General features: G+C 43.5%; 1 protein-coding gene and 1 long non-coding RNA gene across 3 annotated transcripts in view; both read left to right on the forward strand.

The window, feature by feature from the left end:
* Window positions 1-19,504, forward strand: part of LOC103282626 (major histocompatibility complex class I-related gene protein-like) — a 233,254-nt gene that overhangs the window by 94,548 nt on the left and 119,202 nt on the right. For both annotated transcript variants that reach the window (XM_062972911.1, XM_062972912.1), the window contains 2 exons: window positions 14,734-14,766; window positions 15,519-15,551. In XM_062972911.1, coding sequence (XP_062828981.1) covers window positions 14,734-14,766; window positions 15,519-15,551 — 66 coding nt within the window. The remainder of the gene's footprint in view (window positions 1-14,733; window positions 14,767-15,518; window positions 15,552-19,504) is intronic.
* The window catches only part of LOC134296891 (uncharacterized), a 113,780-nt gene continuing 110,620 nt past the window's right edge, over window positions 16,345-19,504 (forward strand). The window contains exon 1 of the long non-coding RNA XR_010003713.1: window positions 16,345-18,326. This is a non-coding gene — a long non-coding RNA (uncharacterized LOC134296891). The remainder of the gene's footprint in view (window positions 18,327-19,504) is intronic.

The following is a 19,504-nucleotide window of genomic DNA, read 5'->3' on the forward strand; positions in this document are numbered from 1 at the left end:
TTAAGCCTTGGTAGTTAAAGTGGTGACAGGATGTGTTAATTTTGTAGTGTAGACACACCTGGAGAAAAGAATCTGTCCAAAGAACTGTGTTTAAATAGCTGAGTGAATAATAATAATAATAATAATAATAATAATAATAATAATTCTATTTCTTATACTCCTCTCCTTGTGGCTCAAGGCAGGTTGCGGAATAACTGAAACACATAAACATCACGGGGCTGATCGGGGTATAGGGGGGCTACCAGTGCTCAATGGGGTTACGCTTCCCCCCAAGGACACAGGTCCGCAGTCTGGGGGTCCTCCTGGACTCTTCACTGATGCTTGATGCTCAGTTGTGGACGTGAAACTGCAACTGGTGCAAAGGTTGGCAGCCAGGCTGTTAACAGGATCCAGCTACAGGGAGCATAACGCGCCTCTTATGAAGCAGCTCCACTGGCTGCTGATAATTTTCCGGTCCCAGTTCAAAGTGCAGGTTGTGGCCTATAAAACCCTGAATGGTTCAAGTTCTGCTTGTCTTCCTGACCATGTCTCTCCCTAGGCTCTTAGATCTGCCTGGGAGGCCCTTATCTCACTCCCACCTCCATCACAAACAGGGTTGGTGGGGATGGGGGAGGAGGCCTTCACGGTGGCACACACCCGGCTCTGGAACTCTCCTCCCAAGGAGATAATAATAATAGTAATAACTGTATTTTTATATCCCACTCCCATCTCCCCAAAGAAGCCAGAATGGATGTCCAAAGAACTTCTAACTGAGCTAAAGCTCAAAAGTGACATGCACAAGAAGTGGAAAAGGGGAGAAATCACCAAAGAAGAATTCAAACGTATAGCCAACACCTGTAGGGAAAAGGTTCGCAAGGCTGAAGCGCAAAATGAGCTCAGGCTTGCCAGGGACATAAAAAACAACAAAAAAGGCTTTTTTGCTTACGTTGGTAGAAAAAGGAAGAAAAAGGAGGCGATAGGGCCATTGCAAGGAGAAGATGGGGTGATGGCGACCCCCAGTAGTTCTGAAGGCAGAACTACTTAATGCCTTCTTTGCCTCGGTCTTCTCAGAAAAAGAAAGCCATCTTCAACCTCAGCAACACGGAATGGACGAAGGATTGGGGGAAATCCAACCCCAAATAGGGAAACAAGTTGTCCAGGAACACTTGGCCTCTCTAAACGAATTCAAGTCCCCAGGGCCAGATCAGCTACACCCAAGAGTACTGAAGGAACTAGCGGAAGTTATTTCAGAACCACTGGCAATCATCTTCGAGAGTTCTTGGAGAACGGGAGAAGTCCCAGCAGATTGGAGGAGGGCGAATGTGGTCCCTATCTTCAAGAAGGGAAAAAAGAACGACCCAAACAATTACCGTCCGGTCAGCCTCACATCAATACCAGGCAAAATTCTGGAAAAGATCATTAAGGAAGTGGTCTGCGAACACTTAGAAACAAATGCGGTCATTGCTAATAGTCAACACGGATTTACCAAAAACAAGTCATGCCAGACTAATCTGATCTCTTTTTTCGATAGAGTTACGAGTTGGGTCGATACAGGGAATGCTGTGGATGTAGCGTACCTGGATTTCAGTAAGGCCTTCGACAAAGTCCCCCACGACCTTCTGGCAAACAAACTAGTAAAATGTGGGCTAGACAAAACTACGGTTAGGTGGATCTGTAATTGGCTAAGCGAACGAACCCAAAGGGTGCTCACCAATGCGTCATCTTCATCATGGAAGGAAGTGACAAGTGGAGTGCCGCAGGGCTCCGTCCTGGGCCCGGTTCTGTTCAACATCTTTATTAACGACTTAGACGAAGGGCCAGAAGGCACGATCATCAAGTTTGCAGACGACACCAAACTGGGAGGGATAGCTAACAGTCCAGAAGACAGGAGCAGAATTCAAAACGATCTTGACAGACTAGAGAGATGGGCCAAAACTAACAAAATGAAGTTCAACAGGGACAAATGCAAGATACTTCACTTCGGCAGAAAAAATGGAAATCAAAGATACAGAATGGGGGACGCCTGGCTTGACAGCAGTGTGTGCGAAAAAGACCTTGGAGTCCTCGTGGGGAACAAGTTAAACATGAGCCAACAATGTGATGCGGCTGCTAAAAAAGCCAATGGGATTCTGGCCTGAATCAATAGGGGAATAGCGTCTAGATCCAGGGAAGTTATGCTCCCCCTCTATTCTGCCTTGGTCAGACCACACCTGGAATACTGTGTCCAATTTTGGGCACCACAGTTGAAGGGAGATGTTGACAAGCTGGAAAGCGTCCAGAGGAGGGCGACTATAATGATTAAGGGTCTGGAGAACAAGCCCTATGAGGAGCGGCTTAAAGAGCTGGGCATGTTTAGCCTGCAGAAGAGAAGGCTGAGAGGAGACATGATAGCCATGTACAAATACGTGAGGGGAAGTCATAGAGAGGAGGGAGCAAGCTTGTTTTCTGCTGCCCTGCAGACTAGGACGCGGAACAATGGCTTCAAACTACAGGAAAGAAAGGAGATTCCACCTGAACATCAGGAAGAACTTCCTTACTGTGAGAAGGGCTGTTCAGCAGTGGAACTCTCTGCCCCGGACTGTGGTGGAGGCTCCTTCCTTGGAGGCTTTTAAGCAGAGGCTGGATGGCCATCTGTCGGGGGTGCTTTGAATGCGATTTCCTGCTTCTTAGCAGGGGGTTGGACTGGATGGCCCATGAGGTCTCTTTCAACTCTACTATTCTATGATTCTATGATTAAACTAGGTTGTCTCGAAAGACTAAAATATTATCTTCATAAAGATTGGGGTGTTTTTTTTGTTCTGATGAATTAATTACAGGGTCTTTTAATTACAGGATTTTGTTTGATGCAATTGCTAGAGGCTCTATCGCTATCACAAAGAATAATGGTAAAAGAGGGCATCTCTGTGTAGAATAATCCCTTCTGTTAATTTGTATAATGGCTTCTGAGTGTGCTGACAAACTCTTCTAGGTTTAAGTTATTAGTTAGTTCTCAGGTGTACACTATGATATAATCATTTTAAAATTCCTGCATAATGTCCCTCAATATAAATGTTGGCTTTCCCTTTGCAGAGCCAAGGCTTCATATTCTTTGTGCTTTTTTCTTGACTAGCCTGGCAAGAAATCCCAGGTTTTTAATATTGTTTTCATAATAATGAGCCTTTGTAAAAAGCAGAAATGTATGTATCTTAGGGAGATCTAGTTCTTCAAGTTCTATTTGTTTCTTATTTACTATTTATGATTTCATGTTGGTTTATTTTCTTTTAGTCTACTGCAACTTATCTTTAAGAGCAAAACATGCTTGCATTTTTAGAGAAAGCTATTTTTTATTTTAAGTGTTCTTTTTTGGAAGCTTTTACCTGGGGAATCCTTTGAGCACTTTTTGGACCTTTTAAAAACTATAGCTGGTTTAGATTGAATATCAAGAAAACAAAATTAAGGACCACAGATTTATTACAACAGGGTAGCCTAGTAGACCATCCTAACTTTAGTATTCAGTGATATATTTTGACAGTACAGGATCTTGTCTGGTTCCTTCATAGCTGCCCTTCCCAGTGGCAGTCTTACTGATTTTCTAACATTCTGGTTAATGATTAGCAAAGGCATGGGCAATCTTGAACCGCCAGTTTTTTTATGTCTTTATTGTCTATTTTAAAGTTAATAAGTAATGTGTGGTCATTATTTCTTACTTAATTACTTAATTACCCTACTTACTTAGGCGATCCCTTGTAGTTCGAGGATGATTGTCTTCCATCTTGGGGGTGTGTCCATAGATGGCTGAAGAGACCTATTCTTGACCCGCATCTTCTCCCGCAGTGAGGACATCGGTTTCCAGGTGGAAGGCGGTCCCGGTCAGGGTTGGCTTGACGCTCCTTCCTCTTGGCATGTTTCTCCCTTAAGCCCTCCATTCGTGCCTCTTCGAACTCCGCAGCACTGCTGGTCACAGCTGACCTCCAATTGGAGCGCTCAAGGGCCAGGGCTTCCCAGTTCTTAGTGTCTATGCCACAGTTTTTAAGGTTGGCTTTAAGCCCATCTTTAAATCTCTTTTCCTGCCCACCAACATTGCGATTCCCATTCTTGAGTTTGGAGTAGAGTAGCTGCTTTGGGAGATGGTGATCGGGCATTCGGACAACGTGGCCAGTCCAGCGGAGTTGATGGCGTAGGAGCATCGCTTCAATGCTGGTGGTCTTTGCTTCTTCCAGCACGCTGACATTTGTCCACCTGTCTTCCCAAGAGATTTGCAGGATTTTCCTGAGGCAACGCTGATGGAAACGCTCCAGGAATTGGGTGTGACGTCTGTAGACCGTCCACGTTTCGCAGGCGTAGAGCAGGGTTGGGAGGAAAATGGCTTTATAAACAAGCACCTTGGTATCTCTAAGGATGTCCCGATCATCAAACTCTGCTTCATTCTGGAAAATGCTGCACTCGCAGAGCTCAGGCGGTGTTGTATTTCAGTGTCAATGTTGATTTTGTGGAGAGGTGGCTGCCAAGGTAGCCACCTCATTATTTCTGTTTTCACACTGTTCAACTGTAAACCTGCCTTTGTACTTCCTTCCTTGACTTCCTTCAATCTTCATTCCAAAGTTTCGCTTTTACTGCATATCCTTCTGCCATCTTCCTCTGAGCCTAATCCTGCTTTGTGTACGATATTTTCATTATACAAGTTACATAGTTAGGGTGATAAAATGCAGCCTTGCCTTACCTCCTTGCATAGACTTGGTAGAATTTTCTTGATAACCCATCAATTTCTCCAGACTTGCCACTCTTTTCAGTGTTTTACTACATTTTAAACCGCAGCCACTACCTCACTACAGTCATATGATTCCCCTTTTCTTCCTTTCCAGTCTCCTCCTCCTCCTCCTCACACTCCTTGAGGTATTTCTATACTGCAGCATCAGAAGATAACAAATGGCTTTCTTCGTTCATCATTGTTGGATATGTGGATGACCAGCGGATCTGTCAGTATGACAGCACCGTGAGAGAGAAGCGTCCTTGTGTTCCCTGGATGAGTAAGGTGGAGGAAGAGGATCCCTCCTACTGGGCAGAAGAAACTGAGGTGTCACGGAATGCTGAAGTGTTTTTCAAAGAGAGCCTGGTGACTGCAAAGAATCGTTACAACCAGAGTGGAGGTAAGTACTGGCCAAGGGCAAGGAGTGGCGATCTGTCACCCCCCTCCCAGGGTTAATATGTTATCTCTCTACCAGAAAATAGGGGAAAAGGAGTCCTGAAAGGAGATAATTTCCTCTTCTTCCACCTTACCCAACTTGTCTGTTTGACTGTTAAACAGAAAGCTGTAGAACAGTGGTTGCCAACCTGGGGCCCCCAGATGTTTTTGGCCTACGACTCCCAGAAATCCCAGCCAGTTTACCAGCTGTTAGGATTTCTGGGAGTTGAAGGCCAAAACCATCTGGGGACCCCAGGCTGAAAACTGTGCTGTAGAAATTAAATGAGGCAACTTTTTTGTAACTGCTTCGTACTGAAGATTAATGGAATGGTATGGTCCACATGAGTGATAATCTGAGCAAGGCACAACAACCAGATTTACCATTTCCAGTGGGCCAGGCCCCACCCTCTCCCATGCCCTACCCCTCGGGGGCCCACCCCTCCCTGGCTTGCAATGTGGCCCCAGGGCAAAAAGTTTGCCCATGCCTGCACTAAAGTATCTATCCACTTTAAATCTTGTGGCTGCTTTCTGCAGAATTCTAGAGGAGCCTTTAAACTGCTCATCCAGAAAGGTCCTGGGCCTCACTAAACTACAATGGGGTTTAAAGTGGATTGAAACTCTAGACTAGGAATGGGTAAATGCAGCCCGTGAGCTTATGTTCTCCACCAGAGACCCACCCGCAAAGCTCAAAAAAGATTTTGCTAACATTTCTGAATAGGAAGTGACTGTCTCTCATTTCCCGTTGCTTAAAAGGTTCCCATGAGCACAACATGACCCGGGAATGCCTAAAATCCTGGTGAAAATGAAGGCAGTAAAGAGGCACCAATACTTGTTAAAAGATAATAGCAATAAGGAGATGTAGATTGCATATCTGCCCACAAAAATATTCAGGATGCTCTGGAAAGGTTGTGCCAGGAAATTCAACTTTGATGGAAAAGTAAATAGACAAAAGAAGAATTGCTATATTTTGGGGAGAAGAACTTCTAAAAGCTATCTTATATGTGACCATGAGCCGTCCTGATAGAAGAGCTTCATGACTTCCTCCCTTCCCACACAAAGGGTCATCAAAGACTAACTCTCTTTTGGGCAAGAATCATAGAATAATAGAGTTGGAAGAGACCAAATGGGCCATCAGTCCAAGAAGGAGAAAGTAAGCTCTGCAGAAAGGCAGGAAGCAGAAAAACGTTACTGCATATAGATCAATGTCACTCTGAGATCTCATGAAGCATGATAGGAGATAAATATTTTAATAAACTCAGTGTATTTGAGGATTATTAACAATTAAACCCTGAAAACACTGGGCTGTTTTTCATATTTCACACTTTCTTAGATTGAGGTTGCCGTTTCCTCTTCCCTAAAAAAAAATCCCTGCTGTTTCTGGGAAGCTTGTGGTCACAGGGAAGCTTGGGCTTCTGAGAAGCTTGTGCTCCTAACCCAGTCTGAACCCCCACCGCCCCTGTATTTCTCTTTCAGGGTTCCACACTCTGCAGCAGATGTATGGCTGTGACCTGAGGAAAGATGGGAGCAAAGGAGGATACCGACAGTACGCCTACGATGGGAAGGACTTCATCAGCTTTGACAAGGAGACCCTCACCTGGACGGCAGCTGATGTGGAGGCCCAGACCACCAAGAGGAAGTGGGATGCTCAATATACACGCAACCAGTACCTGAAGGCCTACCTGGAGCAGGAGTGCATTAAGTGGCTGCAGAAGTACCTGGAATACGGGAATGAGACACTGCTGAGGACAGGTGAAGGGGTGTCACCAAGAGCCTGACAGCCTCCAAACATTCAACCTCCCTTCCATTTCCCGCCAGAAATTGTACGGTCCACTCTCTCAGTCAGAAAATGAAACAAACAAAATCCAGATTTTTTTTAGAAGAAGGAAGGAAGGGGAAGGAAGGGAAGTTACGTCTAACATGGTTGTATTCCAGTATGGGTTTTCATGGATATAAATCCACTTCTTCAGGTGCAGTACTAAGTAGTATTAAAAACTCAGACTCTAAAGCATATTTATTAGGGCTGTGCAAAATTATCGTTAGTCCAATAATAATAATAATAATAATAATAATAATAATAAGTTTATTTGTATCCTCCTCCCCCAAAGGGGACTCGGGGCGGCTTACAGCAAAATCAAAATACAAACAATGATAAAATATAAAACATCAGGACAAAAACAAAAACCAATAAAAAATATACACAATAAGTTAAAAAACACAACGCAGAATTAAAACATCAGGTTAAAAACAATGAGGTTGCAATAGTGGATAAGCAAAGTGTACGGTGCACATTATGGGTAACAAATTCATAAATAGATAAAGTGCATTAGAATCATTTAAGGTCACATTAGGTATGGTAGGGAGGAGTCCTGAGTAATATCAATCAATCAGGAATCGGGAAGAGCGACCAATGCAAAAGGTTGAGGAGGATAATAATTGTGATGGAAAAAAGATGATCTTAACCAAAGGCCTGAGTGAAAAGCCAAGTTTTCAGACTCTTCCGAAATGCCATCAAGGTGGGGGCTTGCCTGATCTCCCTAGGCAGCGAATTCCATAACCATAACCTTAAGTCATTAGTGATTTGTTAGATTCATGAAAACGAATTGCTATTAAGAAACATGCAAAAAAGGGGAGAAATATTTAAGAATCAAAACACTCACCAATAGTTTTCATCAAGATTAAGTAACATTCGGAAGCCTCCCAAAGTCAGTTTAATTTTCAGTATAAGCATTAACCAACTATGGTAAAGCCAAAAAGGCCATTGCCAGACTGAGACTGCTTGCCGGTTTCTATAAGAAGGGCAGCTAGTTGGGCTGGGCAGGAGGCTGAGAACACAACATTCTGGGAAAAGTAGTTCTCTGTAGCAGAGAATGCAAAAGGCCCTGCCCTAAACTACATTTCCCAGAAAGCCCAATGAGGGCTCCAGCAGCCAGCCATTTAGTCAGTCTAATAATAGTAAATAAATTATTGAATCCAAAGAGGGCTAAAGGGAGTAAGTAATGGTATAAATCTGTGCTAAGTTGGTTCTGTTAATTGTGTGTCATTTAGACACACTGTTGGATAGACATTCAAGGTGATGGCTGTTGTGGCTTTTTGGGGGATGTTTTTGCCTAATTTTTTTTTAAAATCCCCCAAAATCAGTAGATGGGTGAATATTTCTGAAACTTCCAAGGATTGATGCCCTGTTTATCTTGTGAATCTATATAAATAAAAATGTAATGTCTGTTTGTGAGGACCTCATACCTCCCAAACAACTTCCCAGTTGCTACAAAATTTGGACACAATGTAACATTCAAACTGACAAGTGTTTTAAGGTATTCACATACCTACTATTACAAACCTGTTACACCTGAGACAGGTAAAACTTGCCACTTAGCAACGGCCAATCAGTCTCCTCCTCCCCTAGCAACAGCTAAGCAGTACCTTCTGCTCTTAGCAACCACCATAGAAGACAGCTCCTCCCCTTAGCAACGGCGCTAGCACTGGCCAAGCAGTCTCCTCCCTTTAGCTTGGGCAGGGCCGAAAGGGATGGCTAGACCCACCTCCTTGCCACTCAGTTTAGCTTGGCAAGGTACACAAAGCCAAGGCTCTGTGGCCTAGCCACAGAAAGGAGGGAAACTGAGAGTGAAAATCCTTATTGTGTACCCTGCGAGGTGAGTAAGAGATACCACTACTTATTATATCATTATAATATCATATAATTGTATTATAGTATAATTAAATAAAATCATTATATAAATATATCTGTGGAGTGTCCAGGGTAGGAGAAAGAACTCTTGTCTGCTGGAGGCAGGTGTGAATGCTGCAATTGGCCAGCTTGATTAGCATTGAATAGCCTTGCAACTTTAAAGCCTGGCTGCCTCGTGCCTAAGGAAATCTTTTGTTGGAAGGTATTAGCTGGTCCTGATTGTTTCATGTTTGGAATTCCTGTTTTCTGAGTGGTGTTCTTTATTTACTGTCCTGATTTTAGAGTTTTTATTATTTTCAATAATATGGAGGAATAGGTACTGGTACTGGGAGGGGCCTATGGCCTTTCCCAGCTGGAAAATAACACGATTTTCTATCCTTTCTTTCCCATTGAACCAGACTGGACCACAGCAACGCATGGCTGGATACAGCTAGTTGTACATAAAATCCAAATAGATAGCTCTTGTAGTTTTTTTTAAAAAAAAAATTGTTAAAGATTCCAACATTTTTCAAAAAAATTGGTGTATGAATGTAATTTTCCAAAACTTGGTGGGCTAATAGTGAAAAAAGTTTGGTACAATTATAGCAAGTTTCATCACGATAGCTCTAAAAATGAGGGAGAATTGAGCCCCTGAAGTTTCCCCACTTGCACAGTTACAAAAAAGTAACACAAATTTCATTACTTTGTTATAGTCACAAAAATGTTTAGGTCTGTAATTTCAAAAACACCCTCAAAAACAATTCAGCTCTCTCCCCAATTTCATAGTGAGCACTGAAACTCATTGATCGCACAGCCCTAATATTTATGCATTTGGGCAAGCACTGAAGAAGTGAGTTTACATTCATGAAAGCTCATGCTTAAAATTTGGAGCTGCTGTGTTCCTTTCCTTTGTCCTACAAGAGACTACTCACAGCTGCTTATTTTAAAACATCTTCCAATTGATCAGTGTGATCAAGTTTTTCTTAGGAGGAGCAGGTCGGAATTAGCTGGAGATTGTTAAGGACTCCTTCCCCAGGTAGCCCAGACAAGAGCATTCACCCTGCCGAAGTCCTATCCTAATTCTGATGTAATTCTTGCAGAGAAACCAGAAGTGAAGGTGACACGCAAGGTGGACTATGATGGGATGGAGACCTTGATCTGCCGGGTGGGGGGCTTCTACCCCAAGGAGATTGACATCACCTGGACAAGGGATGGGGAGGTCTGGATTCAGGATGTCTTCCATGGCCTGGTGTCCCCCAACTCGGATGGAACTTACTACACCTGGAGGAGCATCACAGTGGACCCCAAGGAGAGGGAACGCTACAAATGCCACGTGGAGCATGATGGGCTTCTGAACCCTGTGGATGTGGCCTGGGAGGAGCCTGGTGAGTCATTGGAGGGAGGGAGGGAGGGTTCTGGGGGGGGGGGAGACAAGAGGAGGGCAACCCCCTCCCCACCCAGAGGCACCATCAATAGCACTTCGCCATCTGCATTATTGTTGTATAGTTTCCATACCAATACAGGTCAAGTATCTAATCTGGAAATCATAAAAACTCTAAATTTGTTTATACAGTTGGCTGAGATAGTGACACCTTCACTTCCAAATGGTTCAATGCACACAAACTTTGTTTTCCAAACAAGTTCTGGTCCCAAGCATTTCTTTTAACCAGCCCTTTTTTAGCCAGTGTGTTGTGGTCTGTAAATTAACATTCCCTGCCCTATGCAAGGATTGGCTGACATCTTTCAACCTCTGATCCTGAATGGCTGTGATAAGTTTGTAAATATTTAAATTAGAGTGATACTTTAGCTTACAAGTGACCCAACTTGTGAATTTTTTGAGTTATGAGCCGTCTCCTGTTTGTTTTATTAATTGAAGATGCGAGCCTTGATCTGATGTGAGCTAGCATAATAGCGCAAGAGCAGCCACACGTCTTGCAAAGCTACCGCTCCCATGGTAGTTTTGCAAGATGGATCCATGGCTCAAAGGGATTCCTGTACTTCCCTTTTCTCTAAAGCATCTCAGCAAAGTGAACACACTCCCTAAAGCATCTCAGCAAAGCGAGTGCTGTGACAGAAACGGGGTTTGAAACTGTTTTATGTTGAGGAAAGGGGAGTGAACTTGAGCTATTGGATTTAACATCTAAATAAGACACAATCAATAAGGAAAAAAGGAATGGAGTTCGGGAGGAGATTAAGTTCAGGAGATGCTGGCTGTTCTTTTGTCCCTCAGAAGAGTCATGGAGGGTGGTGGTCCTTTCTCCTGCCACTGGGGCCCAGGTTTAATGGTAGGTCTGAACCTGGTTGCTCTTCTGTTATGCCCACTTTCAAGTCCTGTTCTGCAGACTTTGATGGGATTGTGCGGGCTGGTCTTTCATGCATACTTTAGCCTTGGACTGCCCTGTTCTTTCTACATCTATGAACTGTTCCATAAAGGTTTTGGTTTGGTGGTTTCCTTTGTAATTCTTTTGTTATTTTCTATTTAACCTTCAGACTCCAAGTTTGGGCTCATCATTGGGTGTATTGTAGGGGCTCTCCTCGCGATAGCTGCAATTGCTGGGCTTGCTGTTTATTTCCGTGAGTAAATTCTGAGTGCATTTCCTTGTGGGGAAGAGGCATTCTGTGGTTGTTGGGGATCATTTTCCTTTTGAGGACTCCCTATCTTTGAAGGGAAGGTTCAGCTTTGCCTACATCTTGGAGGCATGGACTACTCCATTTGCCTTATCTTATCCCACATCATGAGCAGAGGTCTCAGCCTGTTGCCTGGGAAGGCTTCCCATTTCGCTAATGTATTTGCTATAGAGTCTGAAAGGCCTCCGTCCCTGTGGAAGGAGGAAGAGGAGGGTGTGTGGTCTTCTTTATCAGAGAATGAAATGGTGTTGATCCCTGAGAGCCAGCTTTAACTCCCCAATTCTGTCTCTGCAGAAAAACGTCAATGTGGTCACAGAATAACTTCAGGTGAGTGTTGCCCCCCTGGTTGCATGTTTACTCCAGATGGCTGAGGTGGGCGTTGGATTGAGATGGATTGAATGGAGACATATTTCCAAGGCTGTTCTCAAAGCTGTGGAGAAGCCAACAGCACTGAGTGTAGCTATCCAGCCCCCTCCATAGAAAAGAAACTAGGAAATATAAATGGTTTCCAACCAGTCTGTGCCCCTTGGATGTAGATATTTGGCCCGAATGGTCAAGTGCAGAGTGAGCCAGGCTGAAGGAAGGAGCTGTAGTTTTATGGGTTTTAATCTCTGATTCTTTCTCTGCAGAAAAACATCAAGATGACTACAAACCAGTCTCGGGTGAGTGTTGCTTTCCGGTTTTGTCTTTACTCCAAATTATTGAGGCAGGAGTGGAAATGAGGTGGGTGAATTGAGGCATGTACTTCTATGTCTAAGAGTTTAGTTTTGAAACAGAGTAAAACGGATATGACTACTGCTCCCTCCATGTTGTGGGACTAAAATCACCCAGGAAGGTCCTAAGACTTGTGGAAAATGCCCTCCCATAATTTCTAGAAGGGCAGTGGAGAGATGCAGCCCTCCAAGTTCCCCTGTGGTTCTAATTTAGCCCCTGGCCTTCCACGTTTGCCTGTCTCAGATGTAACGGCTCCCACGTGGTCATAGTATTTCTGGGAAATTTGGTTCCACTAGTGTATGTGAGAGCCAGTGTCAAGAATCAGACGCCAGTTAACAAACAAAACAGAGTTTATTCAGAAGATAAGCCAAAAGTAACATAAACACAGAGGGTATCCATGAAACACTTCACTTATCAGTGTTTCAAGAGTAGTTCGGACAAAAATATAACTCAAAAACAAGCCAAGCTATTTTTCCACACTGGCATTCAATAAAAACTAAAAGACTCTTCAATTCAGCTTTGGAGAACAAATTGAGTTAACTGCTAGAAAATATGCAAAATAAACAAAGACTTGAAACCTTCCAGAAGCTGCAGAGTATAACTGAAAGTGCAAAAGCCTCTTTTGGCTCCAAACAGTTTCTGAAAACAGCCAGCTGGCTCTGCGGATTTAAAGGGACAGTTCCCAAAAGAAAAACAGCAAACAGGTTTGAAAACAAAACAAACTAGAAGTGCAGTAAACTGCTTCCACGGTGCAGATAAAGCCGAGAGCTTCAAAGGGATGATGAATAGCCGTCGTCAGGAGAATCCAAGGTCAGGTCAGGAGGCAGCAGCAATTCCGAAAGGCAAAGCAGTAGTCAGAAGCCGGGAGTAGTCGTCAGTCAGAGGGCGAAGACAGAAGCCAGGTCAAATTCCAATCCAAAGTCCGAAGAGGGTGCAGTCATCCAAACCAGGTCCACGATAAGACACAAAAAGCCAAGCCACAATGGTATCAGCAGCTAGAAATAGTAATCAGAATGCTGTCCAGGGAAACCCATACAGTTCCATCCCTCCGCTGCAGAGCAGTCCCAGATAACTTACATCCAAATCACAGTCCAAGTCCAGTCTTCACGGAAACACAGAGATCCCAATGGCGCCTCAGCAACACCTTGCCACACGCAAAGTGCAGTGACCAAACATTCCCATTTTATTCCCCTTCCTCCTGGGTGACCAAACACTCACACCCAAACACCAGGTGTCCCAAATCTACTCAGAGTCCGAACTCCACACAGCTAGAGCTCGTGGATCCGGAGTACCTAGCAATTCGTCGGAGTCCCAATCATCCTGCCCACACTTAGCCCCATGAACACTTAAAGAACCATCCTCCCTTTTCCAAGCATCCCAAGTGGGATCTGCTCCTGCAGAAACCCCAGGTTCAGCAGTATCCATAGGCCCCAAATCCCCAGACATCTCCGGTGGCTGTGCCCATTCAGTGCCCACTTCCCCAGCCACCACCTGTTCCTCAGCATCCATTTCCCCAAACTCCCCATCTGAATCTTCCTTAGAAGATCCCCCATATAGCTCTCTAAGTCGCTTCCTGCACAACTCCTCCAGTGAACCCTCATCACGAGGGTTTTTTCTTCCTCTTCTAATCTCATCACCATCAACCATAATCCGCGAAGGCGCAGTCACAACAGCCAGTGTGGAGTAGTGATGTGAATATTGGGTTAGGACTATGAAAAACAGGGTTTGAGTCCTCACTCAGCCATTCACACAAAGTGCGAGAACCTATCCACCCCAGATGCATGGGTCCTACTTTATAAGCGGAAGGAGACTTCCACAGTGATGTGTGCTATACATGAAACAAAGAAGAAGCAAAATTGCAACTGCCAACAGGCCACACTGTAATAGAAAGCATTGGACCAGTTTTATGGAATATAATAACAAATTGCTAAGGATAATTTTAATTAAATTTCAACTCTGAGAAACATAGTATTTCAGAGCTTCCTTGATTGCATGGTGTAAGTGAATAAAAGAAATAACTGGATAAATAAAATACGGTTTCTTCTAAGTGAAGAAAATTAATTCAATCAAGTACACTTACTTTTTGGAGCAGAACCTGAGATCTGAATCATACCTACGGGGAATGGGTTTGTTATGTGTCTTCAAGTCATTTCCAATCTATGATGACCCAAAGGCAACCCTATTGCAGGGTTTGTGGGGCAAGATTTGTTCAGAAGAGGTTTGCCATGGCCTTTCTCTGAGGCTGAGAGAGTGGGACTTGACTAAGGGTCCCTACTGGGTTTCATGGCTGATTGGTGATCCAAACCCTAGTCTCCAGCCTTGTAGACCAATTTCAAACCACTAAGGCACACTGGCTCCTGTGGTATGCTGGGTTTTCACTAGTTCATGGATCCAAGCACATTATTCATTTTCTCTATTTGCGAGGTGTGATAATCCCACTAACACACCCACATGCATAGCCAAAGATACATTGTGCAGACCTAGGAGAGACACAGTCTTTCAAAAGGCAATGAAAAAGGATGGGGATTTTATTGCAGCCCTTTCCTGCCCAAAGAATTGACCCTCTTGTCTTTTCCCTTTTTTTTAGCAAGTGACCAAAAATTCAACATTTCTGAGGAAGGTAAGTGAATCCCAGCTCAAAAGGTAGAATGAATTACAAAAGAAAAGGATACAGAGAGAACAGTTTGGGCAGGGTGGTGTGCAGCTCTGGAAAATGCCTGTATCTTTCTTCCTCCTCCCTGCTTAATAACTGGATTTTAAGTGAATAGAAGAATTGTGAAATATTTAGTAGATGAGCAAAGACAGTGTTGATACACTGTATATAAATGTGTAAGAATGTTAAAAAGGAACCCCAAGGGCATCCTCACATTTGATGCCAATTGTGGTGGGCCAGGAGGTAGTTCACCGTTCAGGTGAAGGACGAAGTTCCTCTTCCCAGAACAAAGTTTTTGCCTTCTATTCAAGTGTCACCTTCTTTTTAGGAACTGACCAATCAGGAACAAACATCTAAAATACAGGAACAAACCCAGACAAAATATTCCATGATTTCTGATTGCAGGGACATACAGACGTGCGAAGATCCGAATATTCGGCTAAAACCGCGATATTCCTGTACCTGGAAATCTCGCTTTTTTTGCTTTTTGCAGCAATTGCTTCTGGGTTTACAGGGAACAGTGTCTGGCCACGGTTGTGATTGCCACGGGAGCTTCTGGGATAAAGGTTTTGCTGGACAGGCCCTTAAACACCTACTCGCATAGCTAAAGAGACATTGTGCAGACCTAAGAGAGAGACAGCCTTTCCAAAGGCCATGAACAGAGGGTGGGGATTCCACTGCCCAAAAAACTGACCTTCTTGTTTTTTCCCTCTTTTTAGGAAGTGATAAAAAATCCAACACTTCTAAGGAAGGTAAGTTTACTGCTGAAAGGGTAGAATAAATTACAAAAGAAAAAGACACAAAGAGAAAGGTAAACCAGGGAGATGGGATGGTTTGTAGCCCTGGAAGATGGTGGTGTAACTGTATCCTTCTGCCCTCCCCCCTGCTTAATATTTGAATTTTAAGAAAGTTAAACTAGAATAGTTGGGGAATAATTCAATGACCATTGACTAATGAGTAAAAATGTTAAAAAAAGGAACCCCAACGGGATCCCTGCATTTGATGCCTTAGTGATGGGCCAGTAGGAGGTCCCCACATTGGGTGGCATTGGTGGGGCACTTAAAGAATCTCATGGTTGCTCTCGTTCTCACACTAACACACCTATCAAAAGGCCATTCATGAAGAAATGATGGCGATTCAGCAAAAACCTGCTGCTGCAGAAAGAAGAAAGCTAATATGTTCATATCAGGGGATGATGGGTTGCAGAGTGAATTCCAAAATTCATCATCCCGGTCCCACCTCCTTCTCCAGACTGTATTCCCATGCTGAGAAACAGCACTGGTCAAACAAACACTCCAGCAGACGAAGTCCAACTGTTGATTAACTTTATTTACATGTCTATTTACAGTTTGCATTTCTCGGCTTCAGAGCATAGCATTCATAGTCCATCTTCAGTGAATGCTCAAGCCGAACTCCACAGAGATTAGATAAGAAACACATTCCTCTGTCCAGAGGAAGTTCCAACCCTCAAAAGGCAGGAAATCAAGCCTGATAGGTCATAGCAATCACAACAGGCTGTCAGTCAAAACTAGCCTGTAGGCTTGAGCGATCCATGAAAAAATTGATTCTAAACTCGTTTCAAAAGTAGGGGGCGCCAGCGTTTCGTTTCTGATGTCATTTCCGAATTTTGCCCCCCCCAAAAATTCGAAATTAACGAAAATTCGTTATTTTCTAAATTAATTCGTTAATGGCGGACGCGCATGCGCAGTGGCCAAAAAAAAACAGCACGAGGGGAGATTTTACAGGACTCTCCCGCCCTCATTTTTTGAGTGATCTTCTTCAAACATGGTACAGTGGTAGAACACATTTAATACTGATAGCTCACCAAAATTTGGAATGTTTCCCTTATCCTCTGATTTTTGGCGAATTTTCATAGCTTTTATAATAAACCATTTTTTAATAATTGCAGAAATCTGTTCCTGGTTTGAAAGTCTTATTTCCTGTTTCATTGGGTTGTCTTTACTGTGAAAGTCATTGTTCTACTTCAGAAACTTTGTTTTTGTGGCTGAAACTTTGTTAAATTGGTGGACCAAACCATAATATGTTCCATCCATGTCGCTTGCACAAAGTTCAGGCAGTGTCATAGATTTTGCCATGTTTCTATGACAGAACCAATTAGGAAATGACATTTATCACCCAGGAACAGAAATCATAGTACACCATCAAATCCTTCCTGACAGATGGCCATCAGCCTCTGAATAAGGAAATTAGTTCCTGGTTTGAAAGTGCTATTTCCTGTTCCATTGGCTTTTCTGGGCTGAGAGTGTGTGACTTGCCCAAGTGGGTGGCAGAGTGGGGAATCATGCCACAATTGGAGTCCAAAATTCAAACCTCTTCCTCCCTCCTTCTCTCTAAACTTCTCATACCTTCCAAGAATTCACATACTGTATGAAAGTTTGGTCAAGATGGTCAGAGGAGGGCAACTAAAATGATCTAGGGTCTGGAGAACAAGCCCTATGAGGAGTGGCTTGAAGAACTGGGCATGTTTAGCCTGCAGAAAAGAAGGCTGAGAGGAGACATGATGTATAATATGTGAGGGGAAGTCATAGAGAGGAGGGAGCAAGCTTGTTTTCTGCTGCCCTGCAGACTAGGATGCGGAACAATGGCTTTAAACTACAGGAAAGGAGATTTCACCTGAACATTAGGAAGAACTTCCTCACTGTGAGCTGTTCAGCTGTGGAACTCTCTCCCCGGGCTGTGGTGGAGGTTTCTTCTTTGGAGGCTTTTAAGCAGAGGCTGGATGGCCATCTGTTGGGAGGGATTGGATGGTGTCTTCCTGCCTGGCAGAAGGGGTTGGGCTGGATGGCCCACGAGGTCTCTTCCAACTCTACTGTTCAATGACGCTATGATTCTAAGTGAGGACAAAAGGGGGTGGGGAATGTTAAGAGGAGAGAGGGCCTGGAACACCTGGGAATTGTAGTTTGCAAGTGGGCATAGTACTATTGGAGAAACGTTTGCTTCAGCCCAATGCTTTTATAAATGGTCAATATTCAGAGGCTTCGTTCTCCTGCATTTTGAAAGCTATTATGATGAAATTTGCCAGAATGGAAGCAAAAATTAAGTACTCTTAGCCTATCAAGTTTCATAATGTTTGACCCATCCACTGATTTTTGGGGATTTCTGAAGCAACATTTTTTTAAAATGTTAGCAGATCGATAGCCACGCCTCCCTGTCCTTCTTCCTTCCACTTTGATTGGCTTGCTAAGGCTTCTGGGAAATGGAGTTTTTTCTCTCGTTATGGCGAATTGCTTCATTAATGGTCAATATTCAGAGTCTTCGTTCTCCTGCATTATGAAAGCTATTATGATGAAATTTGCCAGAATGGAAGCAAAAATTAAGTACTCTTTGCCTATCAAGTTTCATAATGTTTGACCCATCCACTGATTTTTGGGGATTTTTGAAGCAACATTTTTTTTTAAATGCTAGCAGATCGATGGCCATGCCTCTCCCTTAGGCATGCCAACATGGCTTCTCCTCTCAGAGGGGCTACAGCTTCATCCGAAGACATCAGAAACAAACGAAAAAAGGTACTTTTATTATTCAAATTCGTAATATTTGTAAGGGCAGTGAGCAGATGGTTCAATATCAATTCAAAACTGCTTACGAAACGAATTTTTAACGAATTTAACGAAATAACGAAAAATTTGCTCAAGCCTACTAGCCTGCTGTTAACTATTTCATTACTGAAAAATACACACTCTTGCTCATCAGCAGTAAACACTTGATTTACATTTCATACAAATACAACCATACTCCAACAGTTCAGTGGGTTGCTATGAGTTTTCCTGGCTGTATGGCCATGTCCTTTGAAGAGTCACCCAGAGGAAAAGTGTTCTTACAAGACATCAAGGGAACCACTGACCTCAGAGGGAAGCTGATGAAAAAACACAACCTACAAACTATCTACAGACCCACTAAGAAAATCCAACAAATGTTACGTTTAGCAAAGGACATAAGGAATCCTCTCACCTCTGAAGGAGTCTACCGCATCCCATGCAGCTGTGGACAAGTCTACAGAGGGACCACCAAAGGCAGCAGCATTGACCAGACATGAATCAAGGAACATGAAAGGCACTACAGACTGACTCTATCAGAGAAGTCAGTCATAGCAGAGCACTTGGTGAACCAACCTGGACACAGCATATTATTTGAGAACACAGAAATGCTGGAACACTCTAAGAACTACCATGTCAGACTACACAGAGAAGCAATTGAAATCCACAAAAAAAACATGGACAATGTCAACAGAAAGGAGGAAACCATGAAAATGAACAAAATCTGGCTACCAGTATTTTAAAAAACTCTAAAATTAGGACAGCAAATAAAGTACAATACTCTAAAAACAGAAGAATTCCATACATCATACAATCAGGATCAGCTAACACCTCCCAACAAATGATAGCCATGTACAAATATGTGAGGGGAAGTCATAGGGAGGAGGGAGCAAGCTTATTTTCTGCTGCCCTGCAGACTAGGACACGGAACAATGGCTTCAAACTACAGGAAAGGAGATTCCACCTGAACATCAGGAAGAACTTCCTCACTGTGAGGGCTGTTCGGCAGTGGAACTCTCTCCCCCGGACTGTGGTGGAGGCTCCTTCTTTGGAAGCTTTTAAGCAGAGGCTGGATGGCCATCTGTCGGGGGTGCTTTGAATGCGATTTCCTGCTTCTTAGCGGGGGGTTGGACTAGATGGCCCTTGAGGTC

This window comes from Anolis carolinensis, chromosome 2 (genome assembly GCF_035594765.1).
Source record: "Anolis carolinensis isolate JA03-04 chromosome 2, rAnoCar3.1.pri, whole genome shotgun sequence".
Lineage (NCBI taxonomy): Eukaryota > Metazoa > Chordata > Lepidosauria > Squamata > Dactyloidae > Anolis > Anolis carolinensis.